Source organism: Myotis myotis, unplaced genomic scaffold (assembly GCF_014108235.1).
Source record: "Myotis myotis isolate mMyoMyo1 unplaced genomic scaffold, mMyoMyo1.p scaffold_m19_p_6, whole genome shotgun sequence".
Taxonomy (NCBI): domain Eukaryota; kingdom Metazoa; phylum Chordata; class Mammalia; order Chiroptera; family Vespertilionidae; genus Myotis; species Myotis myotis.
The window spans coordinates 70,760,598-70,772,833 of record NW_023416368.1 but is presented as its reverse complement, the minus strand read 5'-3'; the positions used below and the strand labels follow the sequence as shown (position 1 = coordinate 70,772,833).

Sequence of the window (12,236 nt, the reverse complement as noted above, 5' to 3'; positions counted from 1 at the left end):
TGTTTCAAGCCTTTCATCCATTCATAGGGACAATAATTGATGAAATCAATTCCTAGGTGAAATGTATCTTTAATTTAAAAAAAAAAAAAGTCAAAGGAAAAGAAGGCGGGGAAGAACTCTGAGCAGGAAAAGGCAGGGAAGAGGAGTTAAAGTGATAAGAGCGGCTTATATTTCTACCCTTTCTCGAATATTATCCACTTGGACTCCCTGATGTGTATCATTCCCTATACATTTCATACAGTATTGGAACTCAACATGTTTGTCTCGAAATGCTGAGGATCTTGCAGAAAATGCAATTTCCTTCAGCTTGTGAAAGAGAAGTTGAAAGTTTCTACAGAAGTTAAGAGGGGGGTCAATCCCATTATATAGTTGTTAATCTGACAGCCTTCTGCTAGGCTATCTAAAAAATTATAAACTTCACTCAGCTAGGGATTGAAAGCATTTTTATCCTCTCCCACCATCTAGTTTTATACAATTTTCCATTCCTCAGTCTTCCCAGTCAGTTTATTTCTTAGAAGCACTAAAAGTGGAAATGAGACAGCCAGCTCTTACTCTGTCAAGTTACTCTCACTTAGCAGCATCATTCTTGATTTTCCCAATACCACCTCACTGTCAGAAGCAGCCAGGACAAAAGTGTTAAAATTCAAGTTACATAAAATATTAAAATATTCGACCCTGAAGACATTTTTAGATAATCTTCTTTGGAAGTTTAGACTGATTGAATGAAATAATTTATGAGATATAGCATATCCCTTGAGGGCAAACATACACATAGAGAAATCAACACCATGTGGAGAGAATAGCACAAAATATAGGGGGAAAGGTCGCCGCAGTACATGTGGCTGCTGAGTGCATATGCTGGGAAGAACTGAATTCTCTGTTGGAATGTAGTTGCTTCCAATATGTAGGACTGCTGGAGCCCTTGGTTCAAGTTACAAAAACATTAAAATGAGTACTATATTATTTTTATATGGGCTACTAAGAATTAAAAAAAGTGAAAAGTAAAGTAAAAGAAATCAAAGGTTCTTGGAACATTTTTTAGAAGCCTGTCAAAATCAGAAATTTTTATATAACCTCATGATGGGTTTATGAACAAAAGGGTATAGGAACATATTTTACCTGTATGTCCAATTTCAATTATCTAGAAGCCTAACAGATAATGATATCTAACACTTTAAAATTTCTTTCTATGTACCATCATGCTTTTCAAGCATTTTATTCATATTAGCTTATTTAACCACTACATCACTCAATTAAATGGGCATTAATTTTATAATCATTTAGAAATGGTAAATCGGAAGCACAGAGTAGATAAGTAACTTGCTGAGGATCACTCAGCAACTAATAGAACTGGAACTAAAAATAGGCAGCCTGGAGCAAACAGAGGGAGAACCAAGATGGCAAAGTGCAGGTACTTGCAGCAAAATTACAACTAAACCCAGGATGATTCCTGTTGTGAGGGATGGGGGTGGGAGGGGGTGTGTGCAGGAGGCAGCCAATCAATGATTCTCTCTCATCATTGATATTTCTATCTCTCTCTTCCTTCCTCTCTGAAATCAAGAAAAATAGATATTTTTTAAATGCTTGCTTATAATTCATGCTTGCTTAGTTCTCAAATACTTGCTTGCAATTTATGTAGAGAAGAAATGCCTACATGTGAGTCATGGGCTTTATTTGTTACGGGACATGAAGATAGTCCCTACATAGAAATATGGCTGTCTTTTTGATAAAAAAGAATTATATTGAAAACTTCAACTTTTGAATAACTTTGAATACAATATATCAAAAATCATTTTTTGCAATAAGTGATGATATGAAAATTAAAATTGACAACTTGTCAAGTATTAGACCTAAAATTATAAACAAAGCCCTTTTATTTTCTAGACCTTATTTATTTGTTTATTCAACAATCTTCCCTTCCAGACTGAACACATCTGTGGCAATCCTCTATAACACCCACCGCTCTGCTATGCTCTCTTGACATTGCCTTGCAAAGACAGCCATTGATTAAACAAACCCTAACTGCCTTCCTAAAGGCAATTATTGCTTATACATGCATATTCTATATATAACAATGATCTATATCCATTAACCTTATATGCTGTTCACAGTACTATATATGTTGTCCTCACTATAACACTACAGGAAAGTATTATCATCTCCATTTGATTTAAGAAAAAAACAGATCTGAGGAAGATCAATGGCGCGCTCAAGAAATTACACAGAGGGCTAAGTGCTGGACACAGAATTTGAACCCCGATCATTTGATTCCAGAGCCTACACACTTACATACTAAAAGAGAATAAGACAGCACAGAAATTCTGAAATTTCTCCTTAGTTCAATTGAATTATCTCACTGGGGAGACATGCCAAAAGTAAGGAAAAAGGAAAGCCCAAGTCATTCAAACTTGGGTGGCAGCCCTGACCCATTTGGTCATTTTTAATATAATATAAATGTTCAAAATGATTGATAATAAAATGCACTGTTTCTGGCTTTCTAGACCTCAAGTACTGAAATAGCATGGCGTGAGTATTTGAGTACTTGAACTAAATTCAAAATTAGCCTTCTCAGCCCTCCCTGAGACACCACCACTCCTTTGTAAGAAAGAACTGATAGACACCTGCTGGTAGTCTATGGCAACCACCACTGTATTGATTATATTACCAGATAACAATGCCTTACCCTATGTATAAACTGTGCAACTCTAACAGGCTAAATCATTATTGTAATTCTCACACTTGCTAAATAGATATAAGTGCTCCTAGAGATGCATTTTCCCAGAATTATATTAATAACATTTAAGTGATGCTTCAAACTCAATTGACTAATAGTTTTGTTTTTTTGTGTGAATTCATCACAATGAAATAAGCAAGTAGTTACAAAAGTAAAAAAAAAATTGTGGGAAATGAAACAGTTGGGTGTGTTTATTTTTTTTTATAAGTGAGACCACGTGTGTAGATGTATGTATATGTGCGTATTGCTAAATGAATATGTGAAATGAGTACATTTAATTTGAGAGTTCTGCTCATCCAGTCCACCTTGTGTTTTTTTTCCCTCACCACACTGGAAGTAGAAAAGTTGGAGAAAACACTCTTTTACCTATTACTCTAAATATACCTTCATTTTTTCACCCTCCTTCTGGCCACCTCACTGGAGTTTGGTAGGAACAGACACCAGCATATAAGAGAGAGATAGTGGGGGTAAGCATGTCTTCACTATTTATGTATGCCTTGAGTCAAGCACTAAATAAATCCAGTATATGTATTGTTGTGCTTGTCTAAATACATATTCTCAGTGGCACAAATGTTTTCTTATCTGTTCTGTCTTTGTTGTTCACCCAAGTATTCAACTACACCCAAGTATTACAACTACATTTTGAGATAATTTAGGAATTGTTAAGTATTGGTGTGACAGATGGAGGTCGTAAGGAGAGCAAGTGTGTCTTTATCTCTACTGTCATCTTCAGAACCTCCTATTTCTTTGCACATTTGCACCTTTGTTTCCATAATGGTATTTTTGTAAACATATATGTAATTATGAAGGAGATAGAAGAACAACATGGTCATGTCAGATGGTTTTAAGATTCTGAAGTATCCAGGACTTACCTCTTTATCCTAAGCAAGTCAAGCAAATGAGAAATGAGCATGACTGCTGGACAGAACTTATCCAGCCTGCAACTTGGGTATGTGCCCTGACCAGGAATTGAACTCTGACTTCCTGGTTCATAGGTTGATGCTCAACCATTGAGTCATGCTGGCTGGGCTCTAAGGCAATTCTTGATGACTCTCATCTTTATAAAAGTTCTAATGGGGAGACACAGTTGAAAATTTCTCTAAAGGCTCTCATGGCTACCTCTAACAAAACAAAGTTACCAAACAAAACTCATTGCTCTTCTCTAACCACTTAAATGGTCCAAACTTTCTCACCCTTTACCCTACATATCCCTCCCCTGATTTGATTTCTTTTATAGAAAAACAAAAACAAAAACAAAAACACATGGGAGGTTAAATGATCCAGCACAGCAATGAGCAGGGGGGAGAAACTATCTCATTATTTACCAGATTGTGTACAGAAGACTGTGTTTCATACTGTCTCCCATGGGGCAAAGTAATGAACTAGTCATGTTTCGATCTACTAGGTCACAGCAAATAATTAAGACACTTGTTGCAGTCATCTGTGTGGTGTGATCCTGTAACAAGTCAGAATGGATTTTCTATAAATTCAAGAAAAGGTCCTTACAACCCTAATTTTAAAATCTACATCTTAGCTAATTAAAAACAGTCCCAAATTAATTCATTATTTCACATATAGTGTGTTGAGAATGTACCACCTGATTTCAAGAGGAGAGAAAAATCTTAATTTTTTCCTTCTGTTCTTAGCTCTTCCAATATTTAAGGTGTTTACTGGAAAAGAAATATAGACACGCTCTAACCCCCCACCCCCACCCCCACCCCCCACCAAAGTGTGGAGTTAACGTTAGAAGAGTTGGCAAAGATGCTGAGGGATCTCTGAAGATATATATATAGCGCTTAAGTTTCACAGCTACCAAGTATAGCTTACGTGTGGATCTGACTAAAAATATCTTACCTCAAAATATTTTCCATATCCAAGGTGTGATCTCACAATTTTATGTACCTTCTTATGAGGCAAGCATGATTAGCCCTATTTCATAAATAGCAATTTTTAAGTACAAAGAAGGTTGTACAATTTTAAAGTGACTTTAGTGTCTATTTTTTGTTTGTTTGGTTGGTTTTTAATGTGGTAAAATATCCAGGCCAAACATGCTCCTAAAATCATTCTGAACAATTGTGAAAATGTCTTATTTAAAATTCTGAGATTTTCATCCTAGTTTTTATTTGCAAAAATCTCTTCATATTCTGATTACTTTTTAATTATTTATATAACTCATACTGTGCAACTTAGTTACTAAACTATTTTAAAGCTTTTTTTAATCAATTATTTCAAGAAAATAAAGTGTTTTGGAGTCATTTTTATTTACTTATTTTTTCATAAATGATTAGGAAAAGATATGTAATAATACTGAATGAAGTAGGTTTGCTCTGAAATAGTGCTTTGTTCTAATTATCATCCTAATGTAGTTTAATGAAGATCTAAATATATCATTTTAATTGCAGCTAAAACCAAAGAGGAGTAACTATTCAAATTATTTTAAATGAAATTAGGAATTATTATACAATAATCATACAGTAATCATCCTTCGCTAAATATCACATTCATTACCAATAAATACTTTTGTAATATATATGGTATGGCAAAAAAAGTGGCGAAATTAACTCAACTGAAAATAACAATGATAATTATGATTGATCATTTAATTAAATAACATCTAAACAAGAACTATAAAAATATTTTTAAATTTTTATAAAACCTTACAAATTGCAAAAGCTTAATATATAGCTCAGCCTGATTCCAATTTTGCAGAGCTCAAATAATAAAATAAACTTTTTATTACTGCATGACTAAAACTATTTCTCAATTCTCTTTGTATAAAAGGGAAAAAAACCTTTTAGATAAATAAAGAATTTTTAGATCATATTTTTTATTTTCTGTAAAACAGATGGGATAAATGTTTAAAACTTATGGCGCCTATAAATATTACTTTTAATGTAAATGATAATAAGTACAAAGAATTGATTTGTAAGCCAGAAGAGACTTGGGAAATATGTAAATACTAAACAACATGGAAATTATCATGCAGTTTGATCAGTGCTTTCTGTTTTTACGTCCCTTTAATTTACTTCCCATAAATTAAATTATTATGTGAATTATTATTTATATAATAAACACTATTTATACTGAACAGTAGATATGCAAACTATTAGTGATATGCTCTGATAAAATACAAATTAAGAGTATTTTAAAAGTACTAGCCATTCTGTGATTTTGAATTTCCACAAATTAAAATAGTTCCCTAAAACCCACTGTAACAATTAAACTACATAAAACATATTTCCCTAAAACCCACTGTAACAATTAAACTACATAAAACAGTGAAAGTTTTCAACTCCTGTGAGCACTGCCATTCCACCCTTAAAACCACAACTATGATTTGACAAATAACTGCTACTGCTGTAAAAACAGACCTCTCATTTGGGCATGTGACTTGTTTTGAATAATAGCTTTATTACATTGCTTTCAATGCCCCAATCAGCACATAATCCTTAACCTCAGCATTTTACAACTTGGTGATAAATATAGTAAAAGATGGCTTTTGGAGAAAATTTTAGCAATCAACCAAAAAAATGTCTTTTTAAAATAAATTGCTAAATTTAATTAACACACTACCCCAACAGTCAAATTATATGCTTCAATTGAAAACCTTTGCATTTAGCTGACTTACTAACATTGAAATATAGATACATTAGCAAAATATTACATCATAATACTAAGCATGTTTAATTCATCACTGTAAGCAACTTTTTATTTTGTCAATTGCATATGTATGCATAAAACTCAACTTTTACTTATCTGATAGTTGTATAATGATGTCAACATACCCTATTTTTCTTTCCAATTACATTTATTAACATAATAAAACCAATAAAAGCTTACCTTTTCCTGTTTTAGAATGAATTCTATCTTTCAGAAAGTAATTAATTTTACTTTTAAACTTGATTTTGTATCTATAAAACGTATTAATTTAAAAACCATAACTTAGGCTAACAATACTAAAGTACATGACTGACATGCATTTTATGGCATTTACTACTACCTTTTCTTTATTCTTGGTTCCAAAATTGCTACATAGAATTAGTAAACTGGAATGTCACAAGATATCTATCTTGTTACTCTACAGCATAGGAACTTTGAGAAACTGTTCCTTCTCTTACCACTTCATCCCTTTTATACCCATTAACTTATTATCTGATATTAAGCATCATTTTACTACAGAAGAACAAGAAACGAGGAAACCATTTTTTGAAGATTATGATGAGAAATAAGAGAGTTGATTTGTCATTTTTATATTCTTAGTCCATTGGAGATACAAATTTCTTATTAAGGGTCAAAATCAATAGACCCAGTTGATAGGTTGTAAAGATCTCATTAATAAGATTAATTAGTGTTTAATGTTATCTATACCAGCAAATATTTCAGGTAGTTATTGTTAATTGAATGAGCAAAATTCAAGAAAAAATATTTTTGTTTTAGGTGTTTTATCAATATTGGGATGGAAGTTTTACATAATAGTGTATTAACTAGCAATGGCAATAAAATCTCATTTCATACCAAGGGTTGTAGAAATAAGTGATCTAAATAGAAAAAATTTTTAACATCCCAGGTATCCATGTCTTTTTTTTATTGCAATTACAGAATACACTTTAAATCAAAGTTCCGTCTCTATAAGAAAGGATGATAGATATCAATAACTAAATGAAAATATGTCAGCATTTTCTGTCAAAATTCCAATCTACAAAAATCCATAAGCAACTAGTTATCTTTAGAGTTTAGCAACCGGTAATGATTACTTGTCATAATGAAAAAGCAGATTACTTCCATATATTTCACCAACTAACCACTCACTGTGTAAAAAGAAATTAAACTTTGTTAAGTCTAAGAACCAATATTTAGTTGCCATTACTATATATATTTATGTTGTTCACCAATGGACTTTAGCACTTCTATATGTGGAAGGTATGTAGTGTACATGGGTGATGACCCTTGAAATTAAAAATATTAATATTCCGAGCGGATGCAACAGGACTAACTGGAAAAGTGTTATATCAATGTCATAAAGAAGGCTGCAGTCAATTGTTAAAAGTTTAATTACAGGAACCGTTTCACTTATTAACAAACAGTTAACTCAACAATATTGGATTTCATCAACATTTTGTGAAGGGTGTTTTGTGAAGGCTCACTAAGAAAGATAGTTATTTTGATCCATGTTAAGGCAACAGCAATGCACATACTAATGGATTGCATACTAAGTAAAAAGAAAGCATACCATACTACATGGTATTTACGATCTGAGGGAAAGCTTTTAACAACAAACTGTTATCACCAGACTGTGAAACTGAAGGGACATGCTTGCTAACTCTGCCTGTGTATACCCCACGGGACCACCTTAGCAACAGGGGAGAAGACACAGAGACGTTAAGTTCCCCAAGGGTAAAAAGCTGTTGCTAAGCAAAAATAACAACCCAAAATATAGAAAGCTGTAGTTTGTTTTTTAATCACTACTTCCCTACTTTAATGCTTTACTTTGCCCAATTCAATATACACACCCAAAGCAGATAAGAGGCAAAGACAAATCTCTGATAAACTTGCACCAAACCTACTCCCACATCCCACAAATAAGCACTTACCTTTCACCCAGATCAAAACAAAATCAACGTTGAAGACCAACTGTGAAAGATTATCTTTACTTCCTGAGCTCTCTTACCCTCCTTTTCAAGTTCATTTTACATTTCACCATGTCATTGACTGTGATCTGAAAACAACTACTTGCTTAAAACCCAAAGTAGAGTCTGGTCATGTCAGTTCTGTAAAGACTTGGGAGAAAAATCCACCTGCTTCCTGGCGCACCCCCCACCCGCACCCCCACCCAAGGGTCGCAACAAGCCTTACCAGCTTTCCTGTGATCTTTCTCTGGGTGGCACTTACCTGCTGCTCCCCAGGCTCCGTGGATTTCACCAGGTGCTTATCCTTGTACAGGGACCAGAGACCAATGTTGGGCAGGAATATTAAAGCCACCATGAATAACAAAGTCATCTGCAGAAATCTCTTCTGTTTCCTCTTCATTGCAAATGATAACAGGTAAGAAAAGTTAAAGGAGATGGCTCCCTGACTGCTCCCGGTGTTGAATGCCAGTCCTTTCCTCTCCCCTGCCAAGCACCAGGAACTGCGGAGAAGCTACAAACTTTTGTGGCGTGCTCAGCACCAATCTGCACGATTCAGAGGGAGTTGGGCATCTGCAGAACAAACGCACAGTTACTTTCCCCCCCACCCAGAAAACTATGACGAGGGCACTATCTATTGGCTTAGAAGTAAATGACTTGACTGAGGGAATCATTAAGCCTATTGACCCCCATTAATGTAAAGCGATGGAGTAAATATAATGGTTTCATAGACTAATCGTAAGTTATGAGAAGTCAATGGCATGCTAGATACTTAAGAAAACGGGAGTTTTGGTGTGTGTGTGCGTGTGCGTGGTTTTTCCCCACCTTAGTGTGGAGGGCTGGGTTGAGGAGGAGCGAGTAAAAACTATGTGGGAGCAAGCGGCTCAGCCCAGCAAGTGTTAGGAAGAGAAGTGTCCGCTTTGGACACTGCAGCATCACCTTCCCCGTCTTCCTGGAACATCGCCTGTTATGTTCCCCTGGGGAATAACCCACCTGAACTCAAGTTCAACTCCCTCCGAAGCCAGCGTGCTGGTGGGCGCTCAGCTGGGATGGATGCGGGGACGCGCGGGTTCCGGGAGAACTCCTGTTCGGATGGAGGCGCACCAACTCCGGTCAATGCTCCTCCGCAGGCAGAGGCTGGCGACCTGGGAGCCCGAGGGAACGGAGGCTACAGATGTCAGCGGCGCGCAGCCAGGAGGCGGAGGCGCCCACGGTTCCCCTGCGCAGCCCCAGGAATGTGATTCCTTGAAGTAAGCTCTCTGCCCATCAATCTCTTCCTTCCCCGGTGACGGCGACGCGCTCACGCTCCGCTGTTCATGTTACCATTATTTTCCGGCCACTGAGCGAACCCAGAGAAGCGCCAGGAGCGCCGAAAGAGCGCGGTCTTCAATCTCCCCTGGGGGAAGGGGACGGAGGGTGGCGAAACCCAGTCGGAGCTGGGATTGCAGTGAGTGAGGACGCCGGGGAGGGGAGCAGACCCTGAGGATGCGCCAAGCTCGCCCCCAGCGCTGCTCCTCGCTCGCAGCCTCCTGCCTTCTGCTGAGAAGGTGCTGATGTCGACCACGACCACGTGTGGGAGCCCTGGAAGGGGGGGCGGGGGGGCGCCTGCAGGGGGTGGGCAGTTCCTCCCAGCTCCCAGATCCTATATAAACAAACCTGGGTGGAGGAAAAGGAGGCGGCAAAGGCGCAGCTGGAAGAGGACTTGGAGCTCCCAGCCTCCGCGGATACTCTCTTTCTCTACCAGGCCTTTTCTGGGCAACTTCGGACCGGCTGAGATAGCACCTTCCCCGCTCGGCTCACCCCAAAGGGGCCAGGCCAGAGATTCCGGAGGGATAGTCACCGGCTGCTCGTGGGTTTACCCTGGCTTCCTCCATGGTGCCTGCCAGCCGGGCCAGCCGGGCGCAGCGGCAGGGGGCGGAGGCGAACGGTGGCTGAGCAGGTCCCGCTGAGAGGGGTTCCCCGGGCGGCGTGCCCTGCAGCTCAGGCCAGGTACGTAGTGGGAGAGGAGGAGGAAGAGGATCCCCAACCGAGGCAGGGGTGCGGTTCAGAGTTCTCGGGCAGCGGCTTCTGCGGCGGCACCATGGAGACCAGGGCGGCCGTACTTGGGTCTGCAAACACCAGGGGCCCCAGTTAAGATTTGGCAGTGCCACCCCGCTCCTCCCTGGCTCTGCTCCTCCGCACCCCGCGCTCCTTAATGAACGGGCTACCTGTCCCTCACATTCCTCCCACGATCCCCCCGGAAAATGTGGGGGATCGAGATAAGTCTGTCCAAAGGGACTCCTTAGTCTCCCTAACTGAAGATGCACCAACGTCCCTGACCCCTGACCCCTGACCGCAAGCGCATGAACCTGTGGCGGCCTCTCCAAGAGATCGGTGCGCCTAACACTGTGCCCCGGGCGGCCCTCTCTGGATCGGAGCTCGTGACTCCTGAAGGAATGGGGGCTTTGAGGAGGCGACAGACATGCACACAGTGCCCGCTGTGTCGGCCTGTCTACAACTAAAAAGAAAGGACTCGACCATCTCTTTGTTACAACCTAGATGCGATGCTCACACGCTTGGGATAGATGAGACTGTGGGATCCACAATGGTTTTTTCTCCCTTCCTCCCTCTCTTCCTCTCTCTCCCACCCTCCTTGTCTCCTCCCCCTCCCTCTGCCTCCTACTTCTAAGCTCTCTTTCCCTGTCTCACTTGAGACTCAAGACAGAGATGTGAGTGTGTTATGCCTTCAACTCCTCACATTTTACATTGTAAATGTATTCGAACAGTTTGCATGAATAAAGCTTTGTGCCGAAATACTTGTTTTTGTGAATCACTTGCATTTCAAGAGTATACAAACACATTCAATAAATGTTTTTGAATATGTCCTTTAGATAAAGACCAGTTACCTTTCAATTTAACAAGTGGAACTTCATAATCTAAAGTGCAAGGGACATAATTCCTCACCACCATACACACACACACACACACACAGCCTTTTGTACTCTGCATTTTTTTTCTAACCTCCTTTCTCTTAGCAAGCTTAGTTCTGAGACAGAAATATGAATCCTGGCAAGCAATAGATCTGGGAGAGATTTGCTGGGAGCGTCATCTGATCTTCAATCAAAGGTTTTTGGAAAATTATTTAAATTCAGGGTGTACCAAAAATGCATACACACACTTTAAATATTCATAAAAGCAGTGCTTATTAAAATATCATTCATTTCCAAAATTGCTCTGTCAGCTGTTAAAGTGTGTATACATTTTTGGGGACACCTGTATATTCAATTTGTACTCTCTTATGGATAGTAATTAATAATTATAAAGTAAAAGAACTCAAAAGTGCTCTAGGAATTAAAATATTAAAAAATCCCTTACATTTTTAATAATATCAGTTTCTTTAAACCTTAACAAAAAGTATTCATTCACAAAAACACATTCTTTTACTTACGAAATCCAGATTTTGACTTGAGTTGTACTTCATTATTACTGTTCCACTAGTAAGTACTCTTACAAACAATACGCTTTTGTTGAACATTAGTTGCAGTAAATGGTTACAATAACTTACTTTCCACATAAAGTCCATGAAGAATACATGGTCGAAACCGGAAGGAAAAAATAATTATGTTCATCCCTGCTTTTACAGTGTATTTCCAGATGATCACTCCCCCCACCCCCATCTGTTAAATTTAATTTTTGGGGATCATAATTTGCCTCCGATCTGGTCTTCTTTCACAATTCCACGTGTAAACTTCCAACAGATGTCAATACTTCTAATTAGAATTGATATTTAGGTTGAGTGTACAAACAAACAAAAAACTCCTCAATGACAGTTAATCCCTTTGTTCAAATAATCCAGATTAAATGCATACACACTAATACACCACCTCTCTTTAAATTGG

At 38.2% G+C, this 12,236-nt stretch overlaps 1 protein-coding gene across 1 annotated transcript in view; it reads right to left on the bottom strand.

Moving 5' to 3' along the window:
• GALNTL6 (polypeptide N-acetylgalactosaminyltransferase like 6) overlaps positions 1-9,929 on the bottom strand; it is a 955,099-nt gene extending 945,170 nt beyond the window's left edge. Inside the window, exons 1-2 of the mRNA XM_036315018.1 lie at positions 9,352-9,929; positions 8,624-8,931 (exon numbers count right to left, since the gene is read on the bottom strand). Of these exons, the coding sequence (XP_036170911.1) occupies positions 8,624-8,761 (138 nt within the window). The 5' untranslated portion in view covers positions 8,762-8,931; positions 9,352-9,929. The remainder of the gene's footprint in view (positions 1-8,623; positions 8,932-9,351) is intronic.
• Between the last annotated feature and the right edge of the window lie 2,307 nt (positions 9,930-12,236).